This window comes from Carex rostrata, chromosome 18 (assembly GCF_964058835.1).
Source record: "Carex rostrata chromosome 18, lpCarRost1.2, whole genome shotgun sequence".
NCBI lineage: Eukaryota > Viridiplantae > Streptophyta > Magnoliopsida > Poales > Cyperaceae > Carex > Carex rostrata.
Window position 1 is genome coordinate 904,169 of NC_135935.1, and position 16,956 is coordinate 921,124.

A 16,956-nucleotide genomic window follows, 5' to 3' on the forward strand; every position below is an offset into this window, starting at 1 on the left:
ACCTGACTGGCTCTCGACAGGTCTTTCAAACTAAATCTCTACTTCACTTGCTAGCTAGTCATCCATGAACTGACAGGACCAAAATACTAAATGACAGTTAAGCAATTTTGACATTTATTTAAGATTTGAAGGGCTCATTTGCTAAAAATTTAGTTAGTTCTTGTTTGAGGAAAATTATTGTGTTTGAATCTAGATGTGTACAAGATATTTAACCGCTATTTTGAAGGAAGAAGATAATGGTCTCGGATCAAGTACATGCATTTAAATTAAATAGAGTAGAACTAGGGTGTTTTTAAATTCACCAAGTTTATTTGTATACTCAACTCTAAATTAATATATCGGATTGGCTTCAAATGATGAATCCGAACACTTGAAAGTCATCTATCTAACGAGTGATGCGTCTACTTGTGAAAATTAACAAAAAAATGATTTTTTTTGTATAGAGTCAAGTGGTAAAAAAAAAAGGTTCAAAAATATGAATTCATTAAAATTAATTTATAAATTAACTTTCTAATGACCACTTGAGTTTTTACTAAATTAATTCAAAAGTTTAAAATTTTTGTATGTAGATGCATCACTTGTGAAGTAAATGGGTTTCAACGGTTCGGATTAGTCATTTGAAGCCAATCCAATAGGTTTTAGAGTTGAGTTCACAAAGAGACTTGGTGAACTTAATTAAGAACATTCTAGTTTTACTCATTAATATTTATCTCACTAGTATATGCTCAAAATTATATTTTTCTGCATAATTTTTAATTTTTCTATTAATCCCTGACCCAATTATCAGTCACAAATACATTCAATCAGATTAAGTTACTAAAAACATATTCCTTCAATTTACTTGTAATCGACAAAAATGTTTTAAATAAATGGAGTAGGATAACATTAATTTAAACACTCAAACAATATCACAAACTAACTTAACGCACCAGCCATATGTTAATTCCATATGTAAGGCGTGTTAGAATTTTCCATATATGTAACTCATATAAACAACATATAACTGCTCAAAAGGATAATAAGCTATAGGGAAATAATGGTTACGTATAATAATCAGTTAATCACATAAATTGTGGCAATGCTTCTATGTGCGGTCAAATTTTTTTTCCCTCGACTAAAATCATCAAAAGCTCTAATATACTACTCCATTGTTAATTAATAAAAATTACGCATTAAAGGTTTTACTTATATAAATTTCCGTATTGCTAGATGCCTAGATGGGTAGTGCAAAAATTATACAAGTCCATTGTCTCTGACACAGGAGAACCAAATAATTCCCTTTGTTGGTGCAAGCGTAGGTGAAAAAGCAAGGTGTATGGTAATAAATATCTGACATGTTTTAAGGCAGAAAAAAAAAAATGGAAATGACATATTCTTTGACAAATCGAGGAAGTGTCAAGGCAGTCTGTACAGCTGTGCTGTAGTGTAAAACATTTCCAAAAATGGATAAACCCTTGCTTCTAGGTTTGAGCTAGGGTTTCCAAAGATAAGAAAAGGGTATGCAGAAGAGGGTCCCACACAAGTCAGGGGTTGTTATCTGTCCACCACTCTGTTTGCTCTCATTTTCACGCAGATGTACGAGGAAGAGATCACGGTACTTGAGATTTCTCTTTATTAAGGTCTCTCTCTCTCTCTCTCTCTCTCTCTCTCACACACACTTCTTCCATCTAGGTTCCAAGATAGAATAGCTACGCTCTGGTAAGTGATGACTCTCTCTCTCTCTCCTTCAGTGCATGCATTATATTGCTTTTTGTTCATATCTATTAGAACAATTCCAAAATAAAATCAACAATGATTATGTATATACCGTTTGCATTAACTTCTGATTTCTTGAAAAAATGGAAGCTCGGGGGATATTTATGGCTTTGATATTTTACTTTTTTACTTAACTTTCTGGCCTTTACCCCATATTTTAGTCCAAATTTCCAATACAGAGAAAATTCAGAAATAGTATGGTTATGTAGAATTTATACCTTTGGGCCATCTTAATTTGAAACAATATCCCAATTGTTTTCCTTCTGAATTTGTCAATTTTAGGTCTAATTGACATATACCTTCTAACTAAAGGTTGAATAATCAACAAATAATTATGTCAGTTGTTGTTGTATGAATGCTTTCAGGTAAAAATGGGAAGAGGGAAGATAGAAATAAAGAGGATTGAAAATACATCGAACCGCCAAGTCACTTTCTCCAAGCGGCGTAATGGCCTCTTGAAGAAGGCGAATGAGCTCGCTATACTTTGCGATGCTCAAGTGGGGGTCATTATCTTTTCTTGCACAGGAAAAATGTTTGAATTTTGTAGCTCCCCGCTGAAGTATGTACATCTAAATTATGTTTTCTCGTAACAGTTATTTTTATTGAAGGCGTACTTTCAGAATATATAGTTGGATACTGCTTCCTAGCATGTAAATATTGTTGAGTCTTTTCCTAAACTTATGTTCCTCTTTTTCCGTTTAATTTAAGCAATAAAGAAATTTTATTATACGTTGTTTGAGAAATAAAGGAATTTTAATTCATAGTTAAAAGCTCACTTTTTTTCCGAGCTCTCTTCTCTTTGTTCCTTGAGCTGATTTTAAGAAGTTGCCTCATTTTTTTTATTTAATTTTATTTTGAAAGCCCTTGTTAGAAGCCGCCAGGTTAATTTGATTTAATGACGTAAATAAAATAGGCTCGATACAACATCAGTCTCCTAATGGGATTGGTGTTGCTTCATTAATTGGGTATCTTGCAGCTTGTTTGTGATTTTCATGCATCTTTTTTTTGTCACATCTTTATAATACTGTGATTTATTTTGGTCAGTTTTTGCCTTGTGGCATCTCTCCACCTGAATTAAAAATAAAAAAATAGTTGCCTCTGTGTTGCAGCTGGTTCGCTGGCTACTTCTTCCAAATCTTATTATACCTCCTCCTTTTGAATCATATATATTTGCCATGTTATGTATTTCTTTCATTTTTTTTTATCAAGTAGCTAGTATCTAGTGTAATATTAGTTCTTTGAATGTATACTTTCTCACCTATTTTCTCATTGAAAGAAAATGAAAAATATGCAATAGCATTGAATATCTCTAGTTAATTTGTTCTTAGGCCTGCCTCTTCTTGTTGTATTGAATTTTAATGGATAGCATTCATGAATGAAGTGTGACAATTATCCATAAATTGACCCCAGAGAGGGGTTCAGAATATATCCATTTTAGGGTTTCATAATTTGCTTGCTGTCTTTGCTATGATTACTTTCAACTGCTACAGTCATGAACTGGCATGATTGCCTTTGACTTAACTTTTTTCGTTCCATTCATAGTATATTTTTACAGGAGGCTACTCTAACTATAGTATTATCTTAGAAAGATATATTTCTTATCTTACACTAATCTTACAGCATCTATATGTGACAGTAACAACAAAGTAATGAACCTAAACAATCTGGCTATATCTCCTGACTTCACAAATCAATTGAAATGAAAATTGTTATCCCATTCAAGTGAATTATTAAGAAATAGTTTTTCTTTGTCTACAATATTAATATATCCGAAATGTAAAATTCTTTAAAGAGAAGGTCATCAACTTGATTAGACCTTAATATTATTCATATACTTTTGAAGGCTTCCTAATTTTTCACTAACTTGATTATTCTCTTATTTCAGCTTGCGGTACCTCATTGACAAGTATCAGAAGCACGTGTCCGTGCAGGGTGAAGATTTTGGTGCTCGTCATGTATATAGTTTTTCTCTACATATATATCTCGAATCCTATATATCTCTCTTTGTTCATATTTCGATAGGGAATAGCAATTTATTTCTGTAGTGCTCCTAAGAAGCTAACACTTAAATAGCTGCTAAACCTTACTGAAACCCACAAAAGGTAAACCATACATCCATTTTAATGAAATTAACTTATAAGCCTCTTAATAGAGTGTTAACTGTTGACAGTAATAGTAAAGTTGTATATGAGTTACATATTGCATACTTAATTCCTAAGAAAATTATGCACAAACATCATGGTAATTTACTTCTATATATATGATATTATGGTATCAACTATATATAAAATTCTAACAACCAATGCCAATTTACTTCTCATGTGCTGAAAGAGGTAAAATTTTCACATCATTGAAAAGGAATATATACAGGTACCATGTTATATATACAATTAAAAACGAACATATTATACAACAACTTAAAAATCAGAGTATTAGTTAAAATCAGGAATATATACAGTAACACTCTAGAATGCATGTAATTATAGAAGAATTTATCATTAAAATTCAAAATACATGACATGATTGATATATTCTGTTTCAACATATGTTAGCAAATGATGTACGAGATAGCAAGAATGAAAGAAGAGAACGACAAGCTAGAGTTATTCATCCGGCAATATCTTGGCAAAGATTTGACATCCCTTACTTTAAATGATACAATTAACATTGAAAAACAATTGGAGTCCTCGATTGAGAAAGTTCGAAACAGAAAGGTCAATCTATCTCTTGCTTTTGTTACAACTGAAACTTGACCTTTACATTGCTTAAGTTTCCATTTCTTGTCTGGCTCCAAGCAATATATTACTGTAAAACTGCTCTCGGTGCCATTTTATTATCACACGGCCCCTTTTGAACTTGCTCACATTTTGTGTCAACTGTCAAAAGGAATATATATATTGTTGGTAACTTGGTATGATATACCTTGACTTGCCAGTACTATTCTTTTTCTTTTTCTTTTGCTTTTGTATAGCATCATGTGTGAATTTGTGATTTCAATATGGTTATCAGAAAATAGCTAGGATTGATTTATTGCTTACATGGAGGAGCTATATTTTCCATGCATTTTATAGTATATGTTGTACATAATTAACAATATATAGGGTGATTTGTTTACTATCTAAAGAAAAATATTGGTGAATTTTGTCCAATGTCATTGTTGCAGTAGTGCCCATCATTTACCTTTATTACCTACAAGTAAAGAAGGTACTCAAACATAGCAAGTTTTAACTGATTATATGTATTATGTGGCAGGAAGAATTGCTAAACCAGCAGCTGAGTAACCTCCGCCGCAAGGTGCAGATTTTCAACTAACTCATTTAATTTCTTCCTTGTGCACATATTACATGATATATTGCAATATAGCTGTTTAATTATATCTAACATATTACTGTTGTTCATATATCGCTTCTTGTACGGCCTTCACACAGGAGCATATCTTAGAAGATCAGAACAACTACTTGTACCGCATGGTATGTGCACAAACTTCTTATTTTCTTCAGAGTGCATGTATATATCATTTTACTGCATGCATTTTATGTTTATATAACGCTTGAAGATTGAAGGGGACGGTTCTGATATATTCTTGAAAATTGAAAAAAAAAATAGTTAGGAGAATTTAATTTTACTTTGGATTTATAACTTTTTTAAATCAAATGGTTGAAATATATAGAAGACCCAAAATTTCAATTAATATCTATCAGAGATATTGACTCCAACAAATAGTTGTTGCTAAACTAACTATCTGTTGGAGTCAATATCTCTGATAATATGATCCCATCTTAAGTTAATTTTTTTAAAGGGTGTAACTAGAACTGACATATATGAGACTATATATACAGTCTATACTTAAAAAAAAGGTAATATTTTGTGAGTTTGTGAATTACCAATTATAAAGATAACTGATTCAAGAAGAAATTTGGTCCAGCACTCTAGAATTAATTTCGAATGTGCTGAAGTACAAGTCCAAGAAACATGACATTGAATTTTTTTACACAATAGATGCCCAATGAGCAGCAGATGATGACAGTTGATCAAAAACCTGGTTCGTCGGCCATGATGGACCTTTTTGGAGATGTGTATCAGCAGGATGGTGCAAGCGATCAGTTTCCTGCGTATAGGCTGCAACCCATGCAGCCCAACTTACAGCAAGTCAGCTTCCTGAGCCACGGCCTCCAGCTCTAGTTCGTAAGTTTCTAATCTGTGTTGTACTTTTGATTAACTACCGAAATTTTGCAGCCAAGTAATTTACAAAACTGAAAGTAATAATAACGATTAAAAGTAGACAACTATAACAACTGCTGCTACTATATATACCACTACTATAGAATCTTGTAATCATATATACAATCTGCAATCTTGAAAATAATTAACTGGCCATGGTTAATTATTCTTACAAAAAGCAAGTCATATATATCCCATAGACGTACACCCTTTTCAACTTTGCCAAAATGGATAATTTCTCACTATTTTTAATTTGCTATTTGACATGACAACACTGATATTGTACTAATCAAAATTAAAAAAAATAATTTTAGATAGTGTCTTTTTATGATTTAGATGAGTTCTATATCAAAGTTGGTGCAATTAGAATAGATTGGTCATTTACTAAGTGAATTTAAGAATCTGACAGTTCAATTTTTCAACTAATGAACAAATAATTTTGTATACTATATATGCTAAATTTAATTAATACAGGAATTGTGGGCTTAGTACAGTGGCACAAGCCCTCTTGTCTCTCAGGTTTAATTCTCAAGTTAAGCATCTAAAAAATGCTAGGGTGTACGGCAGGGGGGGGGTGGTTAATAAAAAAAATTAATACAGGCCTATATATATTAATTAATGTGAACACAATATATAATTTTATTTTAGATTTCACTGAATTTTAAATCAGGTTGTCAAGCTTTGTTAATATATCATATATTTCGTAGGGGTATATACACTTTAATTGCTAATGATAAACTTGAAGATATAGTGGCAGTGCTATATATCTCTGATCTTTCGTTTGATCTTTTAATTACAGATTAATTGCTCAAGCAGAAACTCAGATAAATGAGTTAGTTTCATCCTGGGGTCACTCTTCTATCCTTAAATATATTTATGAGTGCTTTTGGATATATATATAATATTGTTGAGTACTTCTATTAACTCAAATAAATTTGTGTAGTTTGTGTGCTTTATGATTCGGACAAAGTACTTTTGGTTTTTAGTTGTCTATATAAATTAAGAGTAATAGCGTGTTGGGAAGTTATGCTTTTCTGTATGTTTAATCAGAATTCTTAGGGGCATTTGTGATTTGTATTTTTATTAATTTGAATATGGTGTTGAATTGTTTTCGCTAAATATGCACAAACAGCAGTTAATTTGATAAACTTATCATTGTTCTGTCATATGTTTTGGGACAACACCATTAATTAGTTGATCATTATAGAGTTGTGTTGGACAATAATTTCTAAATAGAATTAATTTTAACTAAAATTAATTATGTAGAACGCACCGCCAAATTATCAGAAACAGTTGCGCCAATTTGCTCCAACAAACAACTAGGCAAAGTGGAGAAACGCAGTAGTTGAGTTGCTCTATGCAACTGCCACTTTAATTTAATTAATCTGCTATTGTTAACTTATCTATTGTTCTTTAACAAAAAAAAGGTAGGAGATTATTGCGCCATGATGTCCATTTTTTTCATCATGGCCAACTTGCATTTTAATAATTATAATTAGAATTTTTAAATAATAATTTGGAACCGTTGATCTTATTTTGCATCACAACTATAAATAACGTGTTAATGTCATAAAAATGAAATATTTTCTAAATTATTGTAAAATATTAAGAGACTAAAAAAAATGGTTTGGTTAATTATGACTATTTGGTATATATGTTCATTTTTAGAATATCTCTCGTACAAAATAATTCTAAATTTATAATTTGTTACATAAATATATGCTCGTAGTGAAATTTTAATTTTCATGAATTTATTTTCATCAAATTGCAAAATGAGTAGGATGATGCCTAAATTAAACAAGAGCCTCAAAGTAGGGCTGGCAAAAATATTCGTAGTTCGTGATTCGATTTGAGTTTAAGTCGGATTTGATTCGAGTTAATTCGATTCGAAATTAGTTTGAACTGAAACGAACCAAATCAGGTTCGGTTCAAAATTAATTCAAACCAAATTCAAACTAGGTCTGGTTCAATCAAAATGGGTTCGCAAACTTTTACAGTTCGAATCTCATAATAACATCGGCCAATCATTTACTTGATGAAATTAGAATCCAAGATATAGAGTCATAATTTAACCTAGCCGACGCTCATTGGCTCTCAAAACACTCAGTTCTTGTACAATTACTTGTTTTACTGCATATTTCAATTCCTGTACTTAATTCTCTTTTTACGATTATTTGTTGTGATGTATTTTTTCATGAACTATTTTTCAACTTAAAAACACTTATTTCATACTTTGATGTCACACTGAAGCTCTTTTTTTAGTACTGTGTGGCAATTGTGAGAGTTAATGTAGCAGTTATTAGTCTTGCACTTGTCTATGCTCAGTTGGCAGGATTATAGCAGCTAACGACTAATAAACTAGTCCATAATCCATTAGTGTAAATTCGTGAAAGGTAAAAGAAAGCTGTGTGAATTGTTCCGCGAAAAGAAAATTAATGTATAAACTACCGATATAACTAGGGCTGCAAAAAAAAAAAAAAAATTAGTTTGTAATTTGATTCGACTTCGATTCGAAAAATATGTATTTCACAATTAATTTGATTCGAAACAAATTAAACCCAGTTCGGTTTGATTCGTTACCACCCCTACCTCAAAGTGAATTTGACACCTTATCCGTCGCCCGGGACAATTTTTTTTTTTATGAATTTTTTTTCCGGTTGGGTTTTACTTTAAATTAACCTCTGGAGTTAAGGAATTCTTTGTATGAATATACTAACCTTTGTTTGAGAAACAAAAGATGAATCATGTACATTTGTGGGATTGATATTGCCAATTGCGAATGGGAATATTGTAAGGTACCTATTCTCTAAATATGAGAATTGTTTCCCTTTAATAACAGGGGAATAAAAGGAGAATATTCAGTTGTTGTTCTTCTACCCAAAACTGGCTATAAATTGGCTTACTTTCCTTTTGTTCTAGTTACCAAGTTGCAGTGTGTTGGGAAAATTGATAAAACCCGAACTTGGTGTCTACTGCCAAATTGGTGATTGAGTCACTGATGAGTGATGAAGTATGCTCCCCTTTCTGGTATATATATATGTATATCATGTTGTTTAATTCTATAGACGTTAAATTAATGATTAATTAATCTCAGAATTATATCAAACCTCATACAGGCTATTTAAATTATGTAATGTATGTTTATAATTTATATTAAGAAAATTGGAAAGGATTTTGGAATTTTTTTTCTCTCTTAAGGAAAAGGAAGTCTTTTAAGAGATAAAAAAAAAATGGACAAAATCCAAACGAAAAATACCGTATGTCTGTGTCTTGTTCTGTCACAAGATGCTCAAGGAACCAAACAAGGTTTATTTAAGTAGTTTTATAAATATTCTGGAACCATCTAGATCTTTTCGAGATGAACATATATTTTAAAAGCAAAGGCTACGCTGCACACAAAAACAATAGTTTAAAAGAAAAATAATAATTAAGAGAAAATTTGAAATGCATTAATATTTGTGAGAAACAATAAGCTAGGGTCACGCCAAAGTTTAATTAGGAATGTGTTGGAAGCCAAAACTATGCAGAAAAGAAAAGAAAAGAAAAGAAAAATTGTCATCGGGTGGAGTTGAATTATACAGATGCTACGACAGCTACTACAAAATCAAATTTGGACAGATGCCCAATTTTCTCTTAAATAAAAGTCTCTGCCCATCTATTTTTAAGGAAAATGACAAGGTTACCCTCCCCTTGTGAACAGCGGAGATGTCCAGTGTACTTAGTAGACCACTTACTGTGAATTTAATAATCGGAGTGGGCCCGCATCGGAGTGTAGAAGTAGAACTGAAGATAGAGAGTATCAAGAGATCCCAAAATATATCACGGAATCGCAGGTGTCAGTTTTATCTTTCTGAGAAATGTTTGGTGTCTCCACTCTAGTCCCTCAGATGTTTCAATTAATCAGACTGGATATTCCTTTGTACTCAAAATGAGAAAATCGACTGTCAATGATTGAGATTTTATAATCACCTCTTGGAAAATTAAAATAACAACAACAAAAATGCATTTGACTTTATAAATCAAATCTTTTAAATTGATTTTTTATTGGGGTAATGTTCAGCATTTCTAAGATATAGTGAGGCTACGTAACTATGGATCAATATTTTTTTTTTTCAATCCAACTAGTTAATATGAACCGTTCAACATAATTTTCATATGAAAATATACTTGTAGATTAAATTTTATATTATTTAAAAAAATACTATTTTTTAGATAGATAGAAAAATACTATTTTGGAATGGTCAATAATTTTTAGATCAAGTGGATTTTTTAACTATCTAAAAGATTTGATAATTTTTAGATCAAACATTCTTATGTCAAAAATTAAAGCAATATATAAATAAGATCATGCTAGACATTTTCTTAGAAAAAAACTCAATATCTGATTATATATGGAGCATTAAAATATGGATCATCTGGGCATGATGTATATATATTCTTATATTAATTAATTCACAAGATTAAAATTTTCTACAGAAAAAATGTAATGAATAAATATTTAATTAATTTCGCAAATCACTTTCTTTTTAAGTAAGACAAATTTGTGAACTATCTAATACATATCCTTATTCCTTAAAAAGTGTGATATTTTTTTTTTTTGCTGACTTGATGTAATTCTAACTATTACTTCGATTATATTTAAATATGTACTACTTAATTATATATATTTAAGAATTATTTGCAAGCTAAATATTTATAGCATGTTTTAAATACCACAAAAATATATATTATTTTGAAAATCATTGATAATTTGACATTATAGATAATTATATAACATACAAAAGGAGGAAAAAAGAGATCACGTCTTCTCTCTCTTTAGTTTTTTTTCTATACTATTTGAGGTCATTCTAATATTATTAAAAAGTTATAGACGCCGTTTTAAAATCTATTCAAAATGAAGCTTAGTTTGCTCCTAGATGAGACACACATTTTAGAAATTGATTTAATTCGATCTAATTTAAATTGATCACACAAATATATATAATTAAAAAAATTCTATACTTATTGTTGGTTATTAATTTTTCAAAGATCAATTATACTAATTGTGAGGATAACCTGGCTAATTTACATGATCCAATGATTTACATCCGTTCATAAAAAATGATAATTTTGATTATTATAAAGATTATGATAAAAACTAAAAAAAAATAAGAAAGAATTTAAATATTTTTATGATGGGAGAAGTTAATGCGATTACCTCATCATGTGGATGAGTAGAAATTCATATGTAGATAGTTTGTTACTTTATTTTTAGCTGAAGATTAATCTTAATTGCTTAGTTGTTTGATCTAATATCAGAGAATAATTATGAGGATCATTAAAAAGTTGATTTGTCAATCATTATGGAATATAGATTTGTTACCATGATTTAAAACATAATAACTCTAGAAATAAAGCTCCTCTAAATATTGATGCATTCCAGCATCCACGTCAGCAAGAAGGTTTATTGTTCCTGCGGGATAAAATCGGCTGACTCATTGTATCCTTTACTTTTCTCGTATAAATCGTCCTGTGTCCTGTCCCAGCTCTCCATTTCGCCCCTCTCTCTCTCTCAATAACAGATCTTTGCTCGGATACTGAAATGGCATCAAGTATTCTCCGATCCAAGGCCTCTCAAAAGGTTATTTTTCTTCAATTTATTTTGAATTTCTAGTCCCATGATACCAGCTGTGGCTCATAATTACCGTTCACGTTCCCTCTTTCTCTTGAAGCACCACCCGGAGCTAATTACAATAAATTGTTCCTTCAAATTAGCACTGCGTTACAAACACTAACGTAATAGCTTGTTCGTGCTTTATAATTCGTTGTCTGATACGATAAAAATTAATTGTGTTTGTAATTTGATGATGATGATTAGGTTATATTTTTTTGTCAACTTTTTTTTTTCCACCAAGCTCATCTATTGTCTGTATTTCAGTATTTTGGACAGACCCAAAATATATTAAAAAATATCTATTATAGACTTCTCGAATTTTTCTTATGTTCCATTTATGTATTTCATAGGCTGGTAGTCTGGCAAGATACTTAGTGGGTGCAGCCTTCTCACAAAATGAGGCGATTAATTGTACTGGTACAATTATAAGGCATTTCAGTTCACAAACTTCTGTGCAACCCGAGACAGAAGAAAAAGGGTATACATGGATCTCTTTTATATTTTTTGTTGTATGGTTTTGTTTTATGTTTCTATAAATGTCTTGGGCATTGGATACTACTAGTCCTCTTTTGTCTAGCGGGGTTTCAGTGAACTTAGTGTTTTTGTATTGTTAATTTCTATTGTTCTACTATAAATAGGTTCAAAGGCCATGGCATGCTGGCACCATTTACTGCTGGATGGCAATCCAATGATTTGCATCCCTTAGTTATTGAGAAATCTCAGGTTATTTCCTTTTTGAAATGTAGTCAAAGATAAATAGTACCCTCTGATTATTTTTTTGAGTTTTAATTAATAGTGGTGTTCTTGTGATTTTCCAACACCTTCAGGGTATTTATGTATATGACAGAGAAGGGAATAAGTACCTTGATTCTCTTGCTGGATTATGGTGCACTGCTCTAGGTAAAATAGTAAAAAATAGTCAACCTTTACACTTTTTCAATTCAATTCCTCCATTTATCTATATATACTTTTTCAAGTAATAATATCAAAGTTTATCAGGTGGTAATGAACCTCGGCTGATCAAAGCTGCAACTGATCAGCTAAATACTCTTCCTTTTTACCACTCTTTCTGGAACCGTACCACAAAGCCCTCATTGGTAAGTTCAAATTATCTTTCTAACTCGCCTAAAAAATGCTGCTAAGCAAATAAACCAATAAATGAATACAACAATGAAGCTTCCAATAATGTGGTAATTGGTAACATACTGAAATGGTCTCTATCCAGAGCGATCCATAATGTTGACCCATGTGTATGTTTTGTCTCTTGTTAATTATTTGTTCACTTGTTAATTTTTTCAGGATTTAGCAAAGGAACTTTTAGACCTTTTCACGGCAAAAAAAATGAGTAAAGTTTTCTTCACCAACAGCGGCTCTGAAGCTAATGATTCTCAGGTTACTTGTGGCTTTTACTGGAATAATTCACATTCACCCTTTAAAACATCAAAAATATCATGTATATTACAGCCACTATCACTTGAATATCTTCTCTCCAAATTTCTTCAAAAGAAGGAATTCCCGAACTGCTTTCTCCTTCATCTGTCTAGATAAGAATGAGAAAAGGGAAGTTTGGATGTTTCTCGGATGAAATGGGAAAAGGAGGAACATTTATGATTTATTTTGGTGTTTTAGTGGAATAGTATCAGCTATGTTTTACACCATCATAATAAATGATTCATACTTGTGAAAAAATTCCAAGGTTGTTAGATTTTTTTGAAAAACAATGTAATTCTTTTTAGGTAAAACTTGTGTGGTACTACAACAATGCACTGGGGAGGCCAAATAAGAAGAAATTCATTGCCCGTTCAAAGGCGTAAGTGTTGTTCTTCAGGAAGTCTGGTTCCACTATCTACTGCAAACCTCATTTTTTGTACCAGCTCAAATATGCTGATTGTGACATCAAAATCACCAAGGGAATTGTGCAAAAGCTATAGCCAGTTTGATTTTCTTGTTTCTCCATTCTTCATTCTTTTTTCTTTTGGTCAAATTTGAGGTACCCTTCCTCTAGACGAGCAATAGTTTTGAATTGAACATCAACTTATATGTTACTGTTACAAGTGGTGGTTAAGTTTGGTGCTGGAAATTAGTTGCAGAGTTATGCATACTTTGTAGCATCTCTATGCATTAATGTGTTTATATATCGTTTGCATGAATTATCACAGATATCATGGATCAACTCTAATATCTGCCAGTCTCACTGGGTATGTGATACTTTTTCGTTTTGAGTAAAATCACCAGCTTGCATATGTTATTAGACTTAATTCTTACTTATTTGTTCATATTCAGGCTTCCAGCTTTACATCAGAAATTTGATCTCCCAGCCCCATTTGTATTACATACAGATTGCCCCCACTATTGGCGGTATCACCTTCCTGGTATGATAGTTGATATATACTTGCAAATAATTATTAGTGTAATATATGGGAAGATTTGCTTATGTGTTCCCCTGAAAGACCTCAAAATCATGCACATGCCTGCAGAAACATCTAAAATATTGCAAGTACTCTCTGAATGGAGCCAGGACTATGTTGATGTTTTGCTGTTTGATCCTGTCTTCTGTCTTTTTTATAAGAATATTTTAATGTAAGAAACATATTCATTGCAAATGACCTAGTAGCTCAAGTGTTAAGTTACTAGGATTGCCTCTATGTTCTAAGAGGTCATTGGTTCAAGCCCCTGTGGGCCTTCTTCATTCAATAAAAGATAAAGAAAAAGAATAAACATTCTCTATTACTGATGCTGGTGGCTAAGCTCTCTCTTAAGCAAAATAGAAAAGTAGCTCTTCAGATTTTTTTTTTAAATTGAAGAAAAAACTAATTGCTCCTCAATTCTACTGGACTTTGAGTTGCACGATATTTTTTGTAAATGATGATAGCTCATATATCTCTGAAAAGATGAAGAAAATAGGGAACATATGATTTTGTTTGTGTATTTTGCAGTAACAAACATGGTTTGCATAAAGTATATCATGCTATTTATATATTTTTTAAATTATTGAGGATTTACAGGGTTTTCATGAAAATTTTCTCCTAAAATTTAGGACCATTATTTACTGAACCAATAAAAGTGGACTTAATTTGATTAGGTGAAACTGAGGAAGAGTTTGCAACTCGATTAGCTAACAATTTGGAGAATCTTATCCTTAAGGAAGGGCCCGAGACTGTGAGTTTGATTACCAATGTTAATTTTATTTTTCTTGGGACATTTATGTAAAGGAGTTTTATTTGTCATTTTAAGGTGCAACTTTTGCACTGTTTTAGACATGTTAACTGATCGTTTTCTGTCAGTGGTTCACTTAATCAGAAATATCAGACCCAGACATCATTGTCTGAAAACATGGCAGCAAATTCCCTTCATTGTATTTGATTTCTTACTTGGCTCTGTTTTTGCAGATTGCAGCTTTTATTGCTGAGCCGGTTATGGGGGCTGGAGGTGTAATCCCTCCCCCAAAAAGTTATTTTGACAAGGTGAGGGAGTTCTCAAAATCCTATCTTCTTAAGCAGACTTTTTCAGTACTTAATTTTCTATTTTTATGTGAACTTGGGTTAATTCTTTGGAATATTTGGAATTCTGACCTTTACAGATACAAGCTGTGGTAAAGAAATACGATATTCTTTTCATTGCAGATGAGGTACAGATTTATCAATTTATCATTGTGGAATTTGGGTATCTACAGTATTGTTGTAATAATGTATTTTTAACTTCTTTTTTTCATTTTGCATTTTAGGTTATCACAGCATTTGGAAGGTTGGGCACAATGTTTGGCTGTGATAAATTTAATATTAAACCCGATCTTGTTTCTATAGCTAAAGTAAGCACAGTGTATTTTTTTTTTCTATATACGAGTAATATATTCTTTTTGTTGTTCATACCTATGTGTTCTTTTACATGTTTTAAACAGGCTCTTTCGTCCGCCTATGTGCCGATTGGTGCAACCCTAGTCAGCCCAGAAGTTTCTGATGTTATTTATTCTCAGAGCAATAAACTTGGTATAAGTTCTTTTCTGATGTTATCTATTTGTTTCAAGAAGCATGTAATCTCTTAAATCTATAGGACTGGTGTTTTTCTTTTGTAATTTTTCTCTTTGTATAGGTTCTTTTGCACACGGATTCACATACTCAGGACATCCTGTGTCCTGTGCTGTGGCTCTTGAAGCAATTAAGATTTACAAGTAAGCCCTATTAACTTGTCCATTTTTTTCTTCTTTTTTCCTTGGTAATTTCTTAAAAAATTTAAAATTTTCACCATATGTTAGGGAAAGAGATATTCCAGGGCACGTTAAAGAAGTCTCTGGAAGATTCCAGGAGGGATTAAAAGCCTTCTCAGATAGTCCAATTGTTGGAGAGGTACCTTTCTCTTGTTAAACTCTTCATTTTGTAACTTCTCAAATATGCCCTTCCATGCTATGTAGTCTGTATTTTAGTTCCGAGGCATAGTACATGAACTTGTACATGCAGTTACCCCATGCAATGACTACTCTTTGTGATTACATACAAATAGTATGTTCTAAAAGACATTTATTTATGTGTAATATATTCAGATTCGAGGTGATGGATTGGTGCTTGCTACAGAATTCACAAATAACAAATCCCCGACTGATCTATTTCCTCCTGAATGGGGTAAATCATTCACTTAAATTAAAATTTAGTTCTTTATATAATGTGGATGTTGAATGGATTAACCGATGGACATTATCTCAATAAAATTCAGGGGTGGGATCAATATTTGGAGCAGAATGCCAGAAGAGAGGGATGCTTGTTCGGGTTGCTGGTGACACAATCATGATGTCACCACCTCTTATCATTACACCCTCAGAAATTGACGAAGTAAGAATAACATGACTCTGTAATTATTGTAAATCATTTTGAAGAAATTACTGGTTTCTCTTAAATACTGACATCCTCTCTGTCTTTCTTTGTTAGTTGATTAGCATTTACGGAGATGCTCTCAAGAGTACAGAGGAAAAGGTGGCAGAGCTCAAGTCTAAGCAAAAGAGCAGTTAATTAAGGGGATCTCTTGTATTAGAGAATGTATATAGGGACTATTTATTCTCCTAATGCACAATAAATGCGCAAATTCAGTACTCTCTTCCAAGAATAAGCATTTTGCAATCTCCAACTACCGCAAAGAGTGTCCTGTTTATATCTTTCTACTAGAGCGACCTAAACTCCTTTGATGCTCCAAAAAAGTATGCACATTGTAATATTGTTAGTGCTGGTATAGATTATCTTTGGTGGAACACGTTGTCAATTTATCTTTGCTGGAGTAAATTATTGGAATAATTTGTGTTATTTATATGAATTTGGTTTAGTTTAAAAGTTTAATTCTCA

General features: G+C 31.7%; 2 protein-coding genes across 3 annotated transcripts; both read left to right on the forward strand.

Annotated features, from left to right (window-relative positions):
• The first annotated feature begins 1,240 nt into the window (after positions 1–1,240).
• On the forward strand, positions 1,241–6,846 carry LOC144569586 (MADS-box transcription factor 31-like). 2 transcript variants are annotated; one of them, XM_078320027.1, is made up of 8 exons: positions 1,241–1,594; positions 2,121–2,314; positions 3,641–3,710; positions 4,308–4,469; positions 5,008–5,049; positions 5,184–5,225; positions 5,755–5,940; positions 6,776–6,846. In XM_078320027.1, exons 1-7 carry the CDS (start codon positions 1,574–1,576, stop codon positions 5,935–5,937), a joined length of 714 nt encoding a protein of 237 aa, XP_078176153.1. In that variant the 5' UTR covers positions 1,241–1,573; the 3' UTR covers positions 5,938–5,940; positions 6,776–6,846. The 2 variants fall into 2 exon arrangements, with proteins under 2 accessions (XP_078176153.1, XP_078176152.1); XM_078320026.1 differs by lacking the exon at positions 6,776–6,846 and having other exon boundaries at positions 5,755–5,941.
• A 4,603-nt stretch (positions 6,847–11,449) lies between these two features.
• LOC144569738 (gamma-aminobutyrate transaminase 1, mitochondrial-like) lies at positions 11,450–16,921 on the forward strand. The gene is made up of 19 exons (XM_078320208.1): positions 11,450–11,596; positions 11,980–12,107; positions 12,268–12,352; positions 12,457–12,529; positions 12,629–12,726; positions 12,929–13,021; positions 13,366–13,439; positions 13,789–13,827; positions 13,913–14,001; positions 14,712–14,788; positions 15,019–15,093; positions 15,210–15,257; positions 15,354–15,437; positions 15,528–15,615; positions 15,719–15,797; positions 15,882–15,972; positions 16,167–16,245; positions 16,337–16,452; positions 16,549–16,921. The coding sequence occupies exons 1-19, from the start codon at positions 11,558–11,560 to the stop codon at positions 16,627–16,629; spliced, it is 1,536 nt and encodes a 511-aa protein (XP_078176334.1). The 5' UTR covers positions 11,450–11,557; the 3' UTR covers positions 16,630–16,921.
• The last annotated feature ends 35 nt before the right edge of the window (positions 16,922–16,956 follow it).